Raw genomic sequence first — 21,125 nt, 5'->3', positions numbered from 1 at the left:
GAATCATCAGAGCAACCTCCAGAAGAATCATCAGAGCAACCTCCAGAAGAATCATCAGAGCAACCTCCAGAAGAATCATCAGAGCAACCTCCAGAAGAATCGCAATCGCCAGAAGAATCATCAGAGCAATCGCCAGAAGATAGGTCAGAGCAACCTCCAGAAGAATTGCCAGAACAGTCTCCAGAACAGTCTCCAGAACAAGCTCCAGAGGGTCAAGAAATAGTGGCAAATGCTGAACCACCAGTTCCCATGGAGACAGAAGTGGTAGAAGAACCAGTTGTAGATGAGTTGGCGGTCATAGTGGAACCAGAGCCTGAACTAGAAGAGGTTGTTTCACAAGAGCTTGTAAGTGAATCTCCCACCTCACCTTCTCCCCTGCCAGTGCAGCCACCACTCTGTCCTTCTCCACGCAGAGGGCAAAGGAGACCCCGCAGCCGAAGTCCAGAACCACGCAGGACTCGGGCCCGTTTAGCCAGGAGCCGCTCCCCTCTCAACTTGGATCAACTTGATGGACTTCCTAATCCACGGCATTCTTACATCTCTCAAAGTGCCAGTTCTTCCAGCAGTGCTCCCCCTGTACCTCAAGTGGAGGGTAGCTCACGGACTCGACAGCATGTTCTTTCAAGACCAAGCCACACTGATGGAGATGCTCAGCAGTCTAGGGCAGTTGCAGAATCCATTCCAGAGGCCCACAATGTTGCCTCTCAGGAGGTAGAAGCCTCTGGGGGCGAAGGGGGCGCAGCAGGGCGTCGCCCCCCTACTATTATGCTTGACCTTCAGGTGCGCCGTGTGCGTCCAGGTGAATATCGGCAAAGAGACAGCATTGCCAGTCGTACTCGCTCGCGCTCCCAGAACTCAAACAACACATTTATGTATGAGAGTGAACGTGGTGGATTTCGTAGGACTTTCTCGCGCTCTGAGCGTGCTGGTGTGAGGACCTACGTCAGCACTATTCGCATCCCCATCCGAAGAATCTCCGATGCAGGTTTGGGAGAGGCAACTTCAATGGCTCTCCAGTCTATGATACGGCAGATCATGACTGGGTTTGGTGAGCTTGGCTACCTCATGGACTCTGACTCTGACTCTTCAGATTCAAACCGTGGAGCCAGTGCTCCTGCAGAAATAGAAGCCCTCCATAATCCAGATGCTACACCTGCCGATGCTCCTGCTGCTGATGTTGACGAGCAACCGGTTGCTGCTGGAGGCAGAGGAAGGACGGTTGAAACTGATATGGATGAAGGCCTTGCCACTGGTCCACCTCCCACTGGTGGCAGGGCTCGACCAAGACCACCTATCGGCCTGGAGGAGCCCAGCTCCCTGCCCTTCCTGCGACTTGCTCACTTCTTCCTACTAAATGATGATGATGAAGACCAGCCCCAGGGGCTGACCAAAGAACAGATTGACAACCTCTCCATGCGCAACTTTGGAGAGAGTGATGCCTTGAAGACTTGCAGTGTGTGCATAACAGAGTATGCAGAAGGGAACAAGCTACGTAAGCTTCCCTGCTCTCACGAGTACCATGTGCACTGCATAGACCGCTGGCTCTCCGAAAACTCCACATGCCCCATTTGCCGCAGGGCTGTCCTAGTGTCAGCCAACAGAGAGAGTGTGGTGTAATGCTTTGACAGACTGAAGGCCTTTTGTCTCAGCCGAAGTAATCCAATATCTCCCAAGTCTGTAAGAGGCTGTGAGAAAACGTGTTTCTGCTGTTGAAATGTATTTCCTTCATACTATTTGTGAGTTTGATCGTATTGCAGACAACAGGTTTTATTTGGGGTGCTCCTTACAGTGACGATGGAGAATATTTAGTTTTTAGTTAGACATTTATTATTATTGCAGTCCAAAGTGGGGCACAAGCGATGCATGCTGTCTATCAACCCGTAGTGGCTGTGCAGTGTTGCGTTGCATCAAGCCATGCGCACAAGTAGACTGATATCTCATAAAAATAAATCCTCTGATTATAAATGCTGCACACTTGCAGGTAGTTCAGGCACTTCAAATCTGTTCTCTCAACTCCCGAATGGCCCCTTGTATAACATTAGCTGGGTATAGGTACAGTTGCTAGTTACACCAGTTCAAAGTATTAGCTGTAAATAAGCTTGTAAAATAATTTTGAATCATACATTGTATCACTGAATTGGTTTCGGATTGTAAATGAACTCGTTTGAAGATCTGGGTCATGATGGTCTGCAATTACTCTCTGAATTTGATTTTAAATGTTTAGGTGCTAACAATGTATACAGCAGAATTATTTACAGATTGTGATGTCCAAAGGATGGAGGACAAAGTGTTTTGCAATTTACAGTGTGACTTGTGCTCTCCATTCTTGTTCACCCTAAATAAAACACTTTTTTTTCTTCTTTGTTTGGTTTTGAGCGGGATATACCATAAACTCGCAGAGGGAAAAAAAACCCAGAATGTTGAACTTTTTAGTTTTTTTTGTTTTTGTTTGTTTGTTTGTTTTTTTGTTTTTTTTTCTCCAAAAGTTAAAGTCTGTTTTGGATTAATATTGTATTGTTACTTTCTTGATTATTGTAATGCCAGATGTAATCGTATGAGAAAATGAAAGCTTTTTCATTATGGGTAATGGAGGCTTTGTCAGTATCAAGTTGTGAGTTCCCCACCTCTAAAATATTAGCAGGCATGACACAGATGCAAAAGGACATTTACTTTTAATACTAAATGATGTCACAGTTGTGATCCTTTCATGTGTTATTGTTCTTCTCGATTCTTTTTTTTCTACTAACAATTGGATTAATTAAATATGAAATAAATTGTGGTCTTGGCAGAGTGAAATAATCACAGATTGAATAAAATGGCAATCCAGACTTGCTTCCTCAGCTCAAGCCACAACAGATCTCTTTACCTTTCAGTCCACCTTCATGTTTAAGTTGCAGCTTAAGTTATTACCCCAAAGGTTTGATATATACCAAGTCTGGGGTGGGAAAGTCTCCATTATTGTTCATTGGGTTTTGCTTCATAGGAAAGTCAAGTTTCTTGACCACTGTGCCCTCCTGCCTCACGAGCAAATGCTCCATATCTGTGTGCAATACATGCAATTGTAAAAGTAAGGAAATGAAGACTTATTACCCATTATGTGTTGAATTTATTTTATTTAGAAGTTCTGTAGGTTTTAATAGCACTGTTGATGAACAGGGACACTGGCTAAAGGAAGAAAAAAAAAAAGCAACACTTAAAGCCATCCTGTCACATTTCTTATTTTATTGTTTGATGTCTTAGCCACAACTATTACTTCCCTGTGTGGAGCATAAAGGTTTGAATGCAAGATGATGTTGAATACCATTAACATGTAAACAATGTATGTTCCCTCATAGGCCATGCTTTAGTTTTGGCCTTGTTCTGTGATCCATCCAGTGCAGTATGTTAACTGGGTGTTAAATGAAAACTAACCGCTGAATTAAACAAGTCGTTATGCTATGAAATGCTTTGCCAGTATGCATTCTCTACACTTACTGGGCTGTCTGATCAAATGAACACGTCCACAGCTGTAGTCACTGGCCACTTCACTAGTTACACCTTGATGGACCCCCACCCCAATTTGACTCCAGAACTGCCTTACATCTTCATGGCACAGATTCAATAAGGTGCTAGAAACATCTCTCAAGAGATTTTAGCATCGTCATTGACATGACAGTGAGACTCAGCTGCTGCACATCCATGATGCAAATCTCCCATTCCACCACATCCAAAAAAATGCTCTGTTGGATTATGATCTAGTGACTGCGGATGCCATCTGAGTAAAGCGAACAGTTTATGATGATCTGAGCTTTGTGACACGGTACTTACCCTGTTGGAAGCAGTCCTCTGAAGATTGGTACATCATGGTCATAAAGGGACGGACACGGTCAAGTGAAACAATGTTCAGTTGGCACTGAGGGGTTCTAAGTGTGTTAAGAAAATATTTCCCACACTTACAGCACCAGCAGCAGCCTGAACTGTTGATGTGAGGCAGTTAAACTGTTGATTCATGCTTTGATGGCATTTATGCCATATTCTCATCCTACTATTTGACTATCGTAGGAGAAATCGAGACTTATCAGACCAGGCAACATTTTTGAAATCTATTGTCCAATTTTGGTGAGGTTGTGTGACTTATAGCCTCAGTTTCTTCATCCTCTTCCTATTGGCTTTATCAGTCTAAAGCAGCCTAGCCATTCTCCTCTGACCTCTGACATTAACTATGTATTTTTCACCCAGAAAACTGTGACTCACTGGACATTTTCTCTTTTTCAGACAATTATCAGAAACACTCAGATCAGCCCATCTGGTACAAAGAGCAATGCAACTTTCCAAGTCACTTATATACCGTTCTTCCTGATTATGATGCTTGGCTTGAACTTCAGCATGTGATCTTGACCATATCCATACGCCTAACTGCACTGCAAAGCTGCCATGTGATTGCCTGATTAGATATTTGCATTAACAAGCACTTGAACAGGTGTACATAATGAAATGGTCAGAAAGTGCACTTTAGTTGTACTTTGCCAGTCATTTATTAACGGGCCTCTGAGCAGATCTTTAAAGTACCCTGTGATCAGAACAAGTAGATGGATCATGAGCCTGCCTGTCAGCAGGCTCTATATCACAAACCAAAAAACTGACCCCTTTGTTTGAAATTCAATACTGCAAATGTTACAAAGGTGGAATAGTGTGAGCATTGTAATGTGTGCATTAAATGATGGGCTTAGTGTACTTAGTAGTTTACCCTGAGCACTGTCCTTATTTAAATAGAGGAAAGCAGTACATCAATATGACCTCAATAACAAAACTCAGACTATTATTTACATTAAACGCATGATTACACTTTACGGCAGGGCAGCCGTACCTGCACAGGTGTACCTGTCAAACGATTAGTGTTGTTATTACCCCTCAGAATCCCAGCCGACAGACAAAAAACAATGGTCCTTGTTTATGCCCATGCACTCTGTATAAACTGCATGTTTCGACAAGCATATAAACGTACGGCCATTGTGCTGTGGTAAATGTTTCACAGGACACGAGTGGAAAAAACGAGGAAGTAGCCTACCGCTGTCACATTACGGCAGGATGGCGCTCCGGGCAGCTGGAGGTCGTTTATGGCAGTTTCAGAAGAGCTGTCTGAAGGTAAAAATGCGCTATTATCTGGCTAAAGGGCTAACAGTGCACACCTATCACCACTATTGTCCCGTAAACTTTGGCAGGCTGCAGATGTTTAGACGTAAAAACAGTTTAGACTTCCGTTTTTAGGGAAGCGACGGAACCGAATTGTGAAGTTGGTTAATGGTGTAAGTGGCTCGAGTTTATATTGACGAGCTAAGGATATGGGCTAACAAGCTACGAGAGCTAAATCGATATTTTTAAAACCAGTGCTTCCTTTCACCTCTCACACGTCTACGGGCTGAAGCACACACTCACCACGGAGCGTCGCTGTTCGCACTCAGCTGAACTACAGCCACTTCTATTCATGGCGACAAAGTCAACTCCTAAATCAAAGTTTGTTCTCTTTTCTCTTGTAGGTTACCAGCTTTCAAACACTAGGAACAGTCAAATACAAAAGAAGCTGTCCCGTTGAAGTGAGCCATCTGGATCATTTGGTGCTTACAGTGAAAAGTGTGCCAGATACAATCAGTTTTTACAGCTCAGTTCTTGGCATGGAGGTGGTCACTTTTAAGGTATGCACAGTAAAAACCCATTGCTTTTATTATTAATGCTGTTGGGCATGTTTCTATTAAATACGCTTGTTTATTATAATGAAAAATAATTGCATTGCAGTAGAAAAAGTGAACTGCCATGGTTTTTAAAAAAATGTCCACTAGGTGGCATGCTTTGATTGTGAGTCTTGAGCCTGGAGTCTTCTGTACACCCACTCACATCTTATCTGCATTTTCAAGGGAAACCGCAAGGCTCTGAGCTTTGGGCAGCAGAAGTTTAACCTTCACCAGCGGGGGCAGGAGTTTGAACCAAAAGCTAAGCATCCAACCTCCGGCTCTGCAGACTTGTGCCTCATAACCAAAACCCCTCTAGCTGAAGTAGCTGCTCATCTTAAGGTAGTTCACACAATTCCTTAAGTGGTTTTGATTTTACAGGTCACATTATGTAACCATTTTGAGGAAAGGAAGTTAGGAAAAAAATCAGGGCTTGTTAAAATGGTCTGTGTCCTTTTCTCCTCTTGCAGGCTTGTGGAGTCAAGATTGAAGAGGGTCCCGTGGAGAGGACGGGGGCTGTGGGGACCATCAACTCACTGTACTTTAGAGATCCTGACCAAAATCTTATTGAAGTGTCAAACTATAACCAGTCAACAGAAAAGGACTCTTCTTGATACTTCTTTGGCCTTGGTTACTGACATGTCAAACAACTCACCAGCCCACCAAACTCATTCTAGTCTGGTATACAACGCAAAATTATTGCTTTTACTATAATTGTATTTAGTTTAAGCTGTTATTTTAGAGTCTGTTATGAGTCATTAGGACAGGGTGTGGGTGTTCAGCTCTGCTTAAGTTTCTGTTTTAGTTGTGTTTAGACGAGGCAGTGCAGGCACAGTTTAGTAGAAAAAGTGAAGAATACTACCAGAGGATGTTTATCCACAAGTTTAAATGGGCGCTTGTGACGGTTTTTATATAACTCTGTCTGTGACATTGCTTTGCAGAGGAAAATAAAAGGTTATAAAGTGCACCAAAGGCTCTGTTGGATTTCTGCTTTTTTTTTTTTTTTTTTTTTTTTTTTTAAATAAAATATTTGGAAACAAGAAAAATATCTGCTCCTTCTGTTACCATTTCTTGTGTTGTTTTTGTCACTATGAGTTCTTAAGCCATTTATTAATGCAGCACTACAGCTGCATTACTCAGCAATGCAGTGTTTAGCTGCACATTAGTTTAAGAGTGAAAAATAAAATCCTGGGATTTAAGTTATTTACATGCAAGAGTAGTACTAAAACCATTTTATAAGTGTGCTGTGGTAGAGGCTGTGAGATCGCAGTAAATCGATAGTTACGGCACACTAACATAAGGCATCTAATCAGATTATTTTGTTGGAGAAGAATTACAAAAAGGTCTGATGTCGACATTATGTAGTCAGTGTTGATTTATCAAAGAGCCAAAACACTGAAATGGCCAAAACATTTGAAAAACCCTACCTAAAAAAGCGCTGTATGAACTAAAGTACTGTGGCACTTTCACGTTGCATCTGCAGCTGCTTGGCCACGGAAATCCACACCATGAAGCACCCAGAGTGCTGTGTTTGTGCTGATGTTAATGCCAGAAGAGTTTTGGAGCTCTTCTGGCAGCTTATATTGAATTGCTAAAATTACTGCTGTATACTGAACTGTATATGACATAATATTGAAGCCCTTTCATGAACAGGTAAGCCCTTTCTCTAGCTTTTCAACCCCACAGTGAGACCATTTTTTGGCTCACATATGTTATATAACAATAAAGAATATGTTATATTCTTTATTGTTGCTTCAGACATACACAATGTCCCATTTAAACATGGCATATGAGCTACAGTTATGGCCAAGAGTTTTGGCAGTGGCACAAAGTACATCATGCACTTTGCCTCTTTAGCTTTTGTTTAGATTATTATTATTATTATTATTTTACACGTTTCTATGATTTAGTGAAGAACAATCACAAGGACGTTATAAGTAAAAAAAAACTTTATTAACAAATAAATACAAATTCAGTTCTGGTAGTGGTGCCACAGCTATTATCATCTTTTATATTCTCATTTTTTTCCCCATTCAAAGCATTTAAACGTGTGATTTCTTTTCATGTCTGTAACAAGACACTACAGATGACACGCCAGTTGCTGCAACCCAAAACTGCACACCAGTAATTCATGCTTAGAGTTCATGGAGTAGTAAATATACAAGGGCTGTGTTACATTTCAGTTTTACAGGGAAGTTTGCCTTTAGTTATAGTAATTCACCTTGTTCCTGAAAATCTTCTTGACTAGTGACGTTTGCTTTTATTGTCTTCCACTGATTTTTAAACCTTTAGCATGAATGCTCATTGTTCTAGTTTTTTTGTTTTGTTGTCAAGGAAAAGGCCCACTGATGACACAGATAACCCACTTGTAAACACCCCCTCTGCTACCTGACAACAGAAGCAGTATCGATGAGCGTGGGGAGGGTTGATGTTGCATCACCGTTATATTGTCTGTTTTGATGTGGGTGTAAAAAGTATAATAGCTAAACCTGTGGTATTCGTGCTTATTGTGTTTGAGTTCTCGGACTTGTTGATCAGTGTGTCCCAATACAAAAGAATTCATGTTGCATCATATTAAGGGTTTTCCTCATCGTAGATGATATTTTTAGCTGTAATCCTTTTCATGATGAAACAGTGTAGTGTATATGGAATTATAATGAATGATGTGTGATACAATGGAGCCTATCCCAGCTGTCATAGTGCGAGAGGCGGGGTACACCCTGGACAGGTTGCCAGTCTGTCGCAGGGCTCCTTCCTTCTATCATTTCCTTATTATTGTTATTGCTCATGTCAGTAATATTGTCTTTATAAGCGCAAGGACCAGGTATGAGGGAAAAAAACTATATTTCCCAGCACTATTTCGTGTTTTATAACATCTTTTTATGATATTTATTCCATATGATAACCCCCTCAAACACACAAATTCTCTGTTAATATTTGTGTGTAGTTTTTTAACTTTGTCTGTCTTTTATCCACTTCACCAGCTAGACTGGATTGTAGTTATATAAGAATGATGCATCAACAAACTTTTTTTTTTCTGTTGCGAAAGGCCAGCACAGCAGTTAAGAATGTAACAAAGTCTATATCTGTTAATCCCAAAGTCTTTCCTATCTCACTAATAGTTCTTTTTTTTTGGCAATTATTTGCTTGCATCAGCACATTTTATGACCTGTACTTCAACCGATAGTGTTAGTTAAAGTACACAAGCATATTTGTTTTTATAATCAAATCAGATACTAAAACATGCATTTGGCTTTTAAATTATCTAATGGGTGCGATTAATTTATTGACAAACCAGTTAGGCTCTACTTTATTGCATTACTAGCTGGCGGACTCTTTAAGCACCTCTGGGATATGTAACACAGTCAGACAATGCTTTTTTGCGTTTTTTGTAATTTTATTTAGACGAAAACAAACAGAAATACTGAAATTGTCTTCTTTGAATAACAATAGAAACAGATATATAGATTAAAACCAACAAACTTTTACACTGTTTAGCAATCCATTGATCGGAAATGCACAAAGCATTGTTAACTCTTAATACATTGTATATACAGCAGCAATATAGGAAAGCATTCGTTAGATAGAACCCACTTATGTTCCCTTTGTAATGAAACTTATTATCTCAAAATATTGATTTCTTCATGAATCAAGATAATATTAACATACATCTATATTACAAATATTAAAAATAGTGACATGGCTCAAAATGTATTTTGCTATATTTGAGCACTGCAATATGCAAAATGTAGATTTTTCTTTCATATTTTGATTTAAATATATTTATGTGCAAGAATATTTGTGTTGTTGCTATGCTTCTGTGTTACTATAAAACAAACGTATCCAGCAGTTCATAATATCAGCTCCAACGAGTGTTAGCAAACTCTCAACTTTTTTTTTTCAGTTGTGAAAGGCCAACACAGCAGTTAGGAATGTAAGTCTTTATCTGCCAATCTCAAAGTCTTTCCCACCTCACTAATAGTTCTTTTTGTTGGCAATTATTTGCTTGCATCAGCACATTTTTGGACACATGTTTAGTCCTCACATTAATAGCTACTAAAGGGAAAAAATAGCTACTAAAGGAAAAAAAATAGAAGAGCATTATCCAGCCTTCGTCTTATAAAGCAAAAATGTTAAAAATTCTGTTGCGTGCTCACAGTTAAAGAAAGATTTACATAAATAAAACACAGTTGTCTGTCATGAAACTGTTTATCAGTGATATAAGACCCTATTGAACCGACAACCTGTTCAGGTGTAAGTACCCTTTCTTGCTCTATGCAAGGATGCAATCCCCTCACCCCTGTAACCCTGCAACCCTAAACTGAATAGGTGAAAGAACATGGATGAATATGAATATGAATGCATAAGAGGTTGAATACCAGACAAAGGTTTATGAAATCGGGGAAACCACTGAAATTGCACCAAAGGTAATAAGTTGGTACTGTTAGCTAAGTTTAAAGATTAACTTAAAAGTCCCTTTTCTTTTCTTCTTCATTAATCTCAATTTGATTTGTTTTAATTTGTGAATTATTCATTTACGACCCAAACTCAAGTTTATTCCAGTTCATTGTGTGAGACTGAAGTGGACGCGTCATTAAACACACATAAGCTCAAGGAGCAGGAACGAGGAAACCAGCACAGCATTTCCCAGCACTATTTCGCATTTTATCACATCTTTATGTTTGCACTCCAAATAAACACACTTGAAAGACAAAACCAGCTATCAACTTTTTCTTTCACTCTGTAGATGTTCTGATGGTTTCATTTGAAGTATATGTGCATATTTCTTCTTATAATCAAATAATCAGATACTACAACATGTATTTGAACTATCTAATGGGTGTGATTCATTTATTGACAAACCAGTAAGGCTCTACTTTATTGCATCATTAGCTAGCTGACTCTTTAAGCACCTCTGGGATATGTAACACAGAACATGTCAGACAATGCCTTTTTGCATTTTTTGTAATTTTATTTATTTAGATGAAAACACACAAACAGAAATACTGAAATTGTCTTCTTTGAATGACAATAGAAGCAGACATATAGATTAAAAGCAACAACCTTTTAGGCTGTTTAGGAATCCATTGTTTGGAAAAGCACAACTCTTAATGCATTGTATATACAGCAGCAATACTGGAAAGCATTCAATATATAGAATCCACCTAATGTTCCCTTTGTAATGCAACTTCTTATCTCAAAATACTGATTTTTTTCATGAACCGAGATAATAACAATATATGTCTATATTACAATATTAAAATTGTCAGATGGCTCAACATGTAGATTTTTTCATATTTTGATTTGAATATTTTTATGTGCAAGAATATTTGTGTTGCTGTTAGGCTACTGTGTAACTCCAACAAAACCAAAGTCTATTGCAGTTGTGAGAGAAGGTTCCTGCAGTCCCTGAGCTGGTCCAGGTCCTCCACCACTTCAATCAGCCGCTCGACCTTCTCTGAGGGAAGCACCACCTCTGCGTTGCTCCTGAACTTCTTCCTCAGGCTGTCGTTGGACAGTGGATTGCGCCAGTGACCGTAGAAGGTGTTGCAGCGTCCCTTCACAGTGTCGCCCCCAACCAGGGTTAGCTGGACTTCACCGTACATGCGGTTGAAATTAGCGGGGTTGTCATTGGGATGCTCCAGGCGAACACGGCTCAGCAGAGCGTGCAGGTCAGGGCGGCTCATGGCAGCGGGGGTGAAGGACTGCACAGTCACTTCTCCATCCAGGAGAGCAGTGCAAGCATTGAACTGGAAGGAGTGGCGTGCCTCGTGCTCAGACTCTGGAAAAGGTCTGTTTATGTACTTCGATTTGGGGACTCTGAGCAGGATGTCCTCCACCTGAGCTGGGGAGACAGTGCCAGGGCCAACTCCAACGAGAATCTTATGGACTGAGGCTGCAGCATCTGCCACCCAGTGCATCCCCAGATGAGCAGGGAAGCGTTTGAAGCCTATGTCCTGTTCCTCCAGCAGGAACATATGGCTGTCATTACCGGGCGATTGTAAAGGCTGTGGTACATAATCTTCATAAAAAGCACTGAAGCCGGCTACCCCTGCAACAGCATCTAGGACCAAAGGACTTGCCTCTAAGCCTCTGGAGGCCAGCAGAGCTGCTTCTAGGCCCAAACGGGAGGCATTGCCAATGTGGAGGGGTTTGGACTGAGTGGCAGCATTAGCCATTGGGGCTCCTGCTAGAGAAGCAGCTATAGCCAATGCATGACTGCTCTCGATGGGGTCCAGAGATAAGAGGCGTGCACACGCAGCAGCACTTCCCATGGTGCCTACCACACTAGGAGGGTGGAACCTGTTGGAAAATTCATCAGAAAGAAACAGAAACTTTGGTTAGATGTTTTTAAATTTTAAATGGGTGCTACATATCGTAATGGTCATAATAGAGCTCCTGTGTGAAAGCTTGTTTTTCCAAACAGCCTCTCACTTGTGTAACTCAGCTCATTTCATGAGTGGTAAGAGGTTTTTAGTCATTTTAGTCATCAACAAGCACATAATGTGGTGACACATTTGAGGGTGTAAGCACATGGCAAAAAGAGTCCTCTGTCATATTCTGCTCCACATGGCTAAGCAGTGCTAAAACTACACACAGAGTCTCAGCTGTCCCCGCATGAGCATGAAAAGACGCCTTTTAGAGCTTGTTGACACAATTCATAGAGCGTGCATTACACCTCCGCAGCCTGCTTGGAAACTGCAGGGTAGAGATCAGCAGAGCCAGAGTCATTTATGCAGAATCGTCAATGAGAAACTAAACTAATATCAATGATGCAATCAGTTAAGGGTAGCATACTGTAATGTAGCTATAGAGCTCTAAAGCACTCACCTCTTGGGGATATTGTGGGCCTCATTAGAGAACCTCAGTAGTCGGCCTTGAATCTCAATGCCAACATTGAAAGCCAGTAAGAAGTCCAGGCCACTGGGCTTATTGTTAGCTGGCATCATGTCACTGAGAGCTATCACAGCAGGAAGGACAGCTCCGGAGGGGTGAGTGGCAGGGTGCCATGTATCATCAAAGTCCATGGAGTGAGTCTGAACCAAAAAGATTTTAATGATCAAATGATAGGACATCAAAGCCCAGCACAGCATTAGTTTAATGTTAAAATTAATTAGATGGCTACTGATACATTTCCTGAGCTGATGGCAAAAACAGGTGCTTGCTGTTAGAGATATGACCCAGTACCAAGCATCGTGTTTGTGCTCAAATGATGTAATTTAGCTCTCTACACCCAAATGATTATTTTTAGTGCGCATACTCTTCCTGGCTAAACTCAGTCACAGGCGGTTTTTCATTAGAAACTCCTCTCACTTTACAATCTTTTACTGTCTGAGACTAACACAGGCTATAGAAATGAGCTTGGCACCCTGATGGCATCTTTAAAAAGCAATGTTTGCAGATGTCCTGATGTAATGATGGAAATTTTTGGGATTTTCCACCAAGTCCTGCTTTTGTTTACCGTCCAGGATTGGACCAAAAACTGAGCTCACACACAGACAACTTTTTAGGAGTGGTACGGGTTTCTGTGCATGTGAAATTGCCTGGTGCATGCTGACACATCTGTTCCATTTATTCATACTCACCGCCACTCCGTTGACAAAAGCTGCCAGTATCGGGGAGAGTCTGATGCCCCTGTGTCCATACACAGAGCTGGTGTCACCAGGAGCGTACATGTTCTGAGGGGAAGCGACGGAGACAGGTAAGCACAATGCAACATTTGACACTCTTAGTGTACACAGTCACACACACAAACACACACAAACTAAACGTTTAAAAGCTTTAAATAACAATGGGACCTCAACAGGTTTCTTTGTAAGTTATATGACAAGCACCTAAACTAAAAAAATCATCAGAAAGAAAATGAAAAATAATAAAATAAAAGGTGAGGCTTCTGCTTTCACCTGTCTCACTGCCTTATATGGGAGGAAACATTAATAAGAAACCTTTATTTTTAATCCCTTTCCCCAACTCACCTGGCAGTGCTGGAGGGCCAGTTCAAACACATCTGTTGTGCTTCCGATCAGCCCAACTCCAATGTTGTCCAGCACCATTCTTTTACTACGGTGCAGCACTACAGGGGATAGATGCTGAGGCTTTATTTCACTGATAAACTTCCCAAAACTGGCTGTGACTGTGTCTTCGGGCGCTGGCTGCTTCAAGACTGCAGAGAGGAATGAATGAATGAAAGAAGAATGCAATGGGGGAAAAAAAAACACACGGTCTGGACTAAGCAAAAGGAAAATGTGAAACAGAGAAATATGTTTCCTGGTGAACTGACAGAATGAAACACAACAAAGGTTTTACCTTCCACAGCAGATTTATGGATTGCTCTGGCAGCCCACACAGGTCTAATAGCTTTCTACAGGACAAAGAGCGCAGAATATCATTAGGAACACCCATGCTGAAATTAACACGCATTGTACTTTCTTTTTAAAACATCTCAGATCTATTACGTGCTCTAGAGACAGTTATTTTCTACTCTGGCTTTGTTAAAGTCTCAGTGGACATCGGCATTACTGCAATGAGTAGAACTCAGCCCGTGTGACTTTTTTTTTGAAAGAGCTGTTGTGCTGACACGATGCTGCTGTAACAGGTGTAAGACAGCATGACTAACCTGCTGAAAATTTACCAAGAGCTCATTTAAGTATCACTCTGCTGTCTACTCAGAGAAACAACTACTCACTGCAAAAATATGATATTAGGATTTATGTTTTTCTTATTTACTAGACTGAATTAAGTCTGCCAGACAATTTTAAATTAAGACTTAACTTAATTAAATTAAGTTGATTGGACTTATGACTATAATGTTTTCTACTAAAAATAGTAATACAAAAATAACTTTTAACTTTTACCTTTACAGTTGAAATCATGGTTCCAGTCTGGTGTTTCTGTCAAGTTGACTGTCCTTCTTTCTCTCTCTTCTCAATGCAGCAGTTTTACCAGCAGCACTTTGTCAGGGATGCTGATGCTTCTAAGTGTGAGACGATACCTGCCTTATATAGTCTAACCTCATACCTGACTCAAAGGAACAGGGAAGGGCAGGCATATCCATAACAAAGACTTATCATTAAAAAAAAGGAATTTCCACTGTGGGCAACGTCTTCAACGTCACCATCGTCACAGCAGGAGGAGGAGGAAAGGTTTACTTTACTGTCAAAAGTGCAAAGATGATGTCACATCTAAGGGCTTTGGGACAGGGGAAATTACAGCAACTCCTCCTACATGTAGCAAAGCCTTATTTATGTCAAACTGTCATTCCTGCTTCAGAAGAGTTTGCCTGTTCATCTTTCTAAGATTCTCTGCCAGGTAGGACTTTATTTTCACTTTCTTTATTACTTTATTATTTAGAGGAACGTGTAACCCAGCTACAACGTAAAAAGCTGGACTGATTAAGATGATGTTTTTACATGAGCTAAATAGCTTTACTTGGTTAAAAAATATGTAACCATTTAAAGTTAAATATGAGCTAAATGACACTATCTAATTGATCTAACAGATCCTGTTTTCTGTTAAATATTCAGTAAATGTTTTTCATTAGATATGAATAAAATTCCCTGTTAGTGCTCAGTGACAATTTTCCAGTTACTGGAGCAGGAAAGTTAAATACGAGTTCTCTGTGTGTCTCTGCTGCCTTTAGGAGAACTTGTAATGACAGTCCCTCAGCCTTAAATGTTTGGTGAGTTACATATTGTTTTAGTCTAACTATAGTTAATTAACAAGATGTAAGTGAAGTTGTGTGATTCAGTATGCTTTATAGTGTATTTTTGGAATATTTCTAATCATTATAATTTACTTTTCTTTCTATTTTTATAAATGTGAAAATGACTCATGAATCTATTAATAATTATTTAGAATTTTTATTCATTTATTTATGTGTTTTTCCACAATGTTTAAGTTGTTTTAACACTACATTACATTAGCCAGATAAAAAGAAGATTAAGACAGATTCTGAAATGTGTTTTGAATGATTTGCATTGTTTGCTTCGTTGCACATCTGTAGATTGACAGCAAAACTATCATGGCAACACTAGAAGGGTTTCCTGCCAGTTTCTATGGGGAACCAGGAGTACTGGGCATGCTAGCCAATGGGATCAGTGCATTCCTCGTACTTCTGCAGAATTTCAATACAGCTCACACTGGCAAAGAAGCATATGGGGTGGAGAACATACTTGCAGGTACATATTTTTGACAATCAGCTATAATAATGTAAAAAAGGAAAAAGAAAAAAGGAAGAGTTAGCTAAGTCATTTTTATTTTATTTAACAGGTGTTCATCTCATCCTGATTGGAGGTATATGCCAACTTATTGCCGGGCTACTTTCCTTTAGAAAATACGATCACCTGAGTGGCACTGCCTTTATTGGCTATGCTGCTCTTTGGGCTAGTTATGGGGCGACCCGAATCTACTCTGGTGTCTCTGACAATCAAACAACAAATCAGACAAGCAATTTATCTCTGTCCACTGACCTCATGACCAACATATTTCTGAATGGCTCCGCAGAGATACCAGGTGGCTATTTCTTCCTGTCCATAAAAGAGTCAGCCATTGCGGGTCTGATCCCCTACATTTTACTGTCCTTTCTCCTGGCATTTTGCTCTGCCACAGTCAATTACATCATGCCTTTTGTTTTTGGGGCCATCACTGCCACTTTAATCTTTGAAGCAGTGGGTATAGTAGCAAGCTCCTGGGCTCTCATAGTATCCGGGGTCCTGGAGTTGCTCATTTTGATCTTTGCCATCTACGGTTCAGCTGTACTGCTCCTCAAAGGTTTGACCCAACGTCTAGCCCTCAAAGGCTTTGGGACCCCCCTCTTTAATGTTCTTCTCTTAGGAATCGGAAACTCAGCAAGTGCCCAGAGCATTGGCCAAGAGAAGAAGAAAAACACCAAATATGCTGAACCCATGGCGTTGGGTTTCTTCTGTGACTCTGTAGCTCCTTTCATCTTTGCTTTCTACAGCTTCGGGTACATGAAGTCATTTGGTTTAGGAGCTGCCTGGGTCTCAATCATCTCATTCGCCCAATTGTTCTCTAGCTACTATGCCCATCTGCGCCAAGACTGCTACCACACTACAAAGTTTGGATTTCATGCCACATATTGGCTGATTAAGGCTTGGGGTGAGTTTGTGGCGTTTACTCTGATCGGAAATAAGAGCGAAGTAGGCTCTGCTAGAGAAGCAATGGTGGGAAACTGGTTCTTTGTGGTGGCAGGCTTGATTCTGTGTGTGGGAAGTCTGAATATGGACATCCTAGAACTGATCCACAACATGCTTTTTGTCCTAGTCACAGTTTCAACAGTACCCCAGATTCCACTTGAGGGTTACTACATCTTCTTTGGTGTAGCTTGCGCTCTGTTTACCGCAGTCTCCATCTATGGCACCTTTGCACGTCTCGTCAACAGTATAGCAGAAAAGTTACTAATCCCTGTAGGGAAGCAGCCTGTCTCCACTGCAAATATGAAGAAGGCTTTGAAGTGGGGCAAGTCCCAACAAGTAGGCAGCGAGATGGTGCCCCACACTGACCAGACCTCCGATGTTCTGTTTTACTTTTTAAATGGGGTCGCAGCTCTGTCAGCTATTCATTCTAAGTTGTCCAGTATGAATCCCACGTTCCTTCATCTGACCATCCCTTGGGTCCTGATCTCTGGAGCGATCATCCAGGCTTACGTCAGCAGGTTGCAAGTCACAGGTGGTGGTCGGTTTGGGTCAGTCATCTCGTCCATCTATGTGGGAGTATGGGCGACATGGACCTGGTTTCGATTCGCAGGTATGCCAGTACAAACACTAGTGTGGACATTTCTCTTTCTGATTTAGAAAAGATTCTTAACCCAGGTTATTTTTTTTCTAGGTACCCTGCTTCAGCTCTCCACAGGGGCAGCTTATGCTTTCACAGCAGGAGCCATTGCCCTCCTGGTCATTAATGGTTTCCTCATGTTGATTGGTAAGATTAAAATTCCCTGTTAGTCTCAATAGAAGATTTGTTGATTGGATTATTTCTTTCAAGAAGGATTTTTTTATGTGTCTGTGTGTGTTAGCTGCCTATAAGAACCTGGTTTTGCTGCTTCTGACGACTGTGATGGAAGTTGCTCTTGTCTGTTTCCTGCTCTCCACCCTCCAGCGACTGCCATATAGGCTGGAAAGTAAGTATAGATAAAGCCTCATTTTTAAACATAGGATTCACTTTTGATTAAAAATGATATAAAATGTTATAGAGACTGTCAAGCTGATTATTTCTAAAACTCTGTTTTTTTTGGGGTTTTTTTTTACAGTTGCCATGCTTGCACTGGTGGCAATAATTTGTGTATATGGCATTCTGGCAACACTGGTGAGCGGCATCTTCTCAGAGAGACTCATACCTATGGGTCCTCCCTTACTAAAGGTAAGCAGAGATGAAACTGACTTTGTGCTCCTTCTCAAAGTCAGTTTTTTAAACATGCCCTCTCCACTGTGTCCTATCTTAGGAGGTAAAGAAGCAGGAAACATCGCCAGAGCTGCCATGTCCGATAGCCAGCTCACGACTTACCAGCGGTCTCTTGAAGATCGCTGGAATTCTGGAGGAAGGAGGAGTATGCGGCATTCCGACAGACACCGTGTACGCCCTAGCTGCATCCTGCAAAAATCCTCAGGCCATTGAAAAAATATACAATATTAAAGTAAGAGTCGTTAAAAGATTGGCAAATTAATTCAATATTCACGTGTCTGTAATGTATAAGGCTTATTAATCTGCAATCTATAACCTGTTCCAGGACAGACCAGCCGAGAAGCCCATATGTGTTTGCATTTCTAGCGTGGAACAGCTGGTGGCAGCCAAGCCTCCTTTCAGTCCTCTGCTCTGGGAGTTTATGAGGAATGTGTATCCCGGAGGCATCAGCTGCATTGTCAAGAAAGGAGACTGGCTGTTCCAACTCGGTAAACTTTGTAGTGCAGCGTAAATATGGTGCTACTGGAATCTGTGTCATTTATCAGCACTCACCTCAGCTCAATCTGTCTGTGTAGGAGTGGGACCAGCTTATGACCGTGTTGGGACTCGGGACAGCATCATGATTCGTGTCCCTGACCACACAGTTACCGGCCACTTGTGTAATATTACTGGACCGCTTGCTATCACCTCAGCCAATCCAAGTGGAGAGGCAGACAGCACCCACCACAGCATGGTCATTGAGTAAGAGCTTGCAAACAGCTTACAAAGTAGTGGACTGATCTAACCTGTGACAGTATGTGTAGCCCCTTTACAGCAAATGTTTCTGTAGAAAAGTGACAAATTATTTATTTTACAATGTGGAGTATTAGTAATAGATTATTGCTAACCACTCATTTACCCTCCCTTTTCTGGCACAGTCGACTCGGACACAAGATCCAAGGAGTTCTCTGTGATGGAGACTCTAATGAAGTTGTTGCTTCCACTGTGGTTAACTGCTTGAAGATTGATGAAGGTGAACACAAAAGAAGTCACATAAAATTCAAATTTGGGTGTTTTATGAAGCACCATCTAACTTATCTCACTCTTTCTGCAGGCACCATCACCATTGTGAGAGAAGGCTGTGTCCCTGCAGTTAAAGTTTGCCAGATCTTTGAGCGAATAAAAAGCACTATGTTGTGATTGTTATGATTCTTTTCTTTAAGGGAGCACATGCTTGAATGGTTGCCTTCAGGATCAGCAGCTTTATCTGTCATTCTGTCTCTTTCTTTTCAATACTCTCAATGCTCTTATTCAAGCTTTTTTTATGTAGTTGTAATTGTGGATGTATGGGTATATGTTACAATAAAAACTCCATCTGTACCATCTATTAGCTGTAGTAGGAACTTTATCTTGAAATTGTATGCGGATGAAGAATCTGCTGTGATACTACAGCTTCATGAAGATAACATGTCTCGCATGTGCCTCTATAAAAATTATTTATATGCTAACTACAGTTATAGTAACACACATATATGTAAAATTGTTGTTTGCCTAATAATTTTAAACCTGTATATATGTATTTAAACTATATTCTTTTCTTGGGTATGTATATGTATTTAAGTTCTTTATGTTTAATTAATTATGCTGAAATAAATAAATACATAAACTGATGTTGTCTTCATGCTGTTGTTAATATTCCATAGTCATATATTATTATATATATATTTAAAGCATTTTGACCTGTTTTTATTATTCAGCATTAAGAGAAAACAAACAGATTTTTAGAAAGATCCTTTACTGAAGCAGAGACTGAACCGATATGCACCAAGTTTTACTTCTCGATACAGAAATAGTCATGAATATAAATGAACACTTTGCAAAAGTCTTGAGCCACCCTTCATTTCCTTATATTTTGCTTCCAATGAGCAAGGCTTTCTGGCCACTGTCTTTAAAGCGGCCCTAAGTGACCAGTTTTTAGTTCTCCAGGCTGTCTGAAGGTCTTCCAATGTTTTTCTTTGGACATTAGCTGCCTTTTTACTCATTTTCAGTTCAGCTCTTGTACCTGACCATGTTCAAAGGAATGACTTTTTTTCTGTGAATGAATCATTCCAGCATTTAAAAAGTCATCTAACTGGATGAACCAGTGTTGCGTCTACACATAACAGACAACTTTCCAAAGAATCCATTCTACTTTGGGCAGTTTGTTGCTAGAGTAGCAGTTGGAAATTAGTTGGAAAAACATATCATTTGCCCTCTTTTTTTTCAGTTAAATGCTATGAAAAATGCTAATGATAACATAGCCTAGAAGGCAGGAAATTGTCTCTTATGTGTCAATAAAGTGATTTCTAAAGAGCTATTAGTAGAAAACTACAACAGATGAGCAACATCTGAAAGTTACATCCTTAAAAAATAAGAAAGAAAATCCAGCAATGACCTGACACAGGACCTGAGATATAGATCTGGCCCTGCAGTGGATCCATCTAACGTTGACTGAAGCCTCATGAGTAATGGTACAATGGTGTCATTTGAAAGGAGGCTGAAAAGAAACCGTTCAAGCGTCCAACAAGCTGACAGTTTTTCAAAAACATGTCAAGACGGCTTGTGTAAAACATTTGGGCACTTGTCTATAGAATATACATTATTATGTTCATTGCTTCAAGCAAGCTGTCACTTTTTGCTTTCTCTTGATCAAAAACATGAATTGTGCAGCTATGGTAGTGTGTGCAAAAGCCTCATTTTCTTATCTCTTTATATTTTGCTTCCAAAGAGAGAAAATTTATCGTCATTTTTTAAAGTGCTCTTGAGCAATATTTTTTTTTTGAAGGTCTTTCAAAGTTTGTCTTTGTACATTGCCTGGTTTTTCCGAGGTTAGAGGTTAGGAGGCTTTTGTACTTGACCATATACAGAGGAATATTTTCTTTTATTCGTTAAGCCAATTAACACTGACCTGTGAATCATACGTCATCATGCAGTCTTATTGGAAGATTGTCTTTCAGGAAATCATTTTTTAAAAAGGGAAGG

General features: G+C 40.5%; 4 protein-coding genes across 6 annotated transcripts in view; 3 read left to right on the top strand and 1 right to left on the bottom strand.

The window, feature by feature from the left end:
- Positions 1–3,443, top strand: part of rlim (ring finger protein, LIM domain interacting) — a 9,274-nt gene extending 5,831 nt beyond the window's left edge. For all 3 annotated transcript variants that reach the window (XM_013908591.1, XM_013908589.1, XM_013908590.1), the window contains exon 5: positions 1–3,443. In XM_013908591.1, coding sequence (XP_013764045.1) covers positions 1–1,617 — 1,617 coding nt within the window. In that variant the 3' untranslated portion in view covers positions 1,618–3,443.
- Positions 3,444–4,851: 1,408 nt separating this feature from the next.
- On the top strand, positions 4,852–6,670 carry glod5 (glyoxalase domain containing 5). Its single transcript, XM_005719749.2, has 4 exons — positions 4,852–5,124; positions 5,517–5,672; positions 5,892–6,047; positions 6,176–6,670. Exons 1-4 carry the CDS (start codon positions 5,068–5,070, stop codon positions 6,317–6,319), a joined length of 513 nt encoding a protein of 170 aa, XP_005719806.1. The 5' UTR covers positions 4,852–5,067; the 3' UTR covers positions 6,320–6,670.
- A 3,997-nt stretch (positions 6,671–10,667) lies between these two features.
- On the bottom strand, positions 10,668–14,661 carry irg1l (immunoresponsive gene 1, like). The gene is made up of 6 exons (XM_005719748.1): positions 14,561–14,661; positions 14,013–14,067; positions 13,682–13,869; positions 13,292–13,384; positions 12,537–12,742; positions 10,668–12,008 (listed from the first exon to the last, which is right to left on the bottom strand). Exons 1-6 carry the CDS (start codon positions 14,576–14,578, stop codon positions 11,081–11,083), a joined length of 1,488 nt encoding a protein of 495 aa, XP_005719805.1. The 5' UTR covers positions 14,579–14,661; the 3' UTR covers positions 10,668–11,080.
- A 155-nt stretch (positions 14,662–14,816) lies between these two features.
- LOC102211808 (uncharacterized) lies at positions 14,817–19,700 on the top strand. The gene is made up of 11 exons (XM_005719747.1): positions 14,817–15,014; positions 15,709–15,883; positions 15,975–17,471; positions 17,553–17,645; positions 17,740–17,844; positions 17,974–18,083; positions 18,166–18,357; positions 18,451–18,613; positions 18,701–18,866; positions 19,043–19,137; positions 19,219–19,700. The coding sequence occupies exons 2-11, from the start codon at positions 15,727–15,729 to the stop codon at positions 19,302–19,304; spliced, it is 2,664 nt and encodes an 887-aa protein (XP_005719804.1). The 5' UTR covers positions 14,817–15,014; positions 15,709–15,726; the 3' UTR covers positions 19,305–19,700.
- The last annotated feature ends 1,425 nt before the right edge of the window (positions 19,701–21,125 follow it).

The sequence above is a fragment of the Pundamilia nyererei genome, unplaced genomic scaffold (genome assembly GCF_000239375.1).
Source record: "Pundamilia nyererei isolate P.nyererei 1_Seehausen unplaced genomic scaffold, PunNye1.0 scaffold00001, whole genome shotgun sequence".
NCBI lineage: Eukaryota > Metazoa > Chordata > Actinopteri > Cichliformes > Cichlidae > Pundamilia > Pundamilia nyererei.
The sequence above is the reverse complement of the archived record's forward strand: the minus strand, read 5'-3'. Positions and strand labels throughout refer to the sequence as shown.

Excerpts from the sequence above, each read along its gene's own strand:
- glod5 (XM_005719749.2), top strand. The coding sequence starts at position 5,068 with ATGGCGCTCCGGGCAGCTGGAGGTCGTTTATGGCAGTTTCAGAAGAGC. Across the intron at positions 5,125-5,516 it reads TTCAGAAGAGCTGTCTGAAG|GTTACCAGCTTTCAAACACT; the intron begins GTAAAAATGCGC and ends TTTCTCTTGTAG. Across the intron at positions 5,673-5,891 it reads TGGAGGTGGTCACTTTTAAG|GGAAACCGCAAGGCTCTGAG; the intron begins GTATGCACAGTA and ends TGCATTTTCAAG.
- irg1l (XM_005719748.1), bottom strand. Across the intron at positions 13,385-13,681 it reads TGGCCCTCCAGCACTGCCAG|AACATGTACGCTCCTGGTGA; the intron begins GTGAGTTGGGGA and ends GCTTCCCCTCAG. Across the intron at positions 12,743-13,291 it reads CTTTTGTCAACGGAGTGGCG|ACTCACTCCATGGACTTTGA; the intron begins GTGAGTATGAAT and ends TTTTTGGTTCAG.
- LOC102211808 (XM_005719747.1), top strand. The coding sequence starts at position 15,727 with ATGGCAACACTAGAAGGGTTTCCTGCCAGTTTCTATGGGGAACCAGGA. Across the intron at positions 18,614-18,700 it reads AGACTGGCTGTTCCAACTCG|GAGTGGGACCAGCTTATGAC; the intron begins GTAAACTTTGTA and ends CTGTCTGTGTAG. Across the intron at positions 18,867-19,042 it reads CACCACAGCATGGTCATTGA|TCGACTCGGACACAAGATCC; the intron begins GTAAGAGCTTGC and ends TTTCTGGCACAG.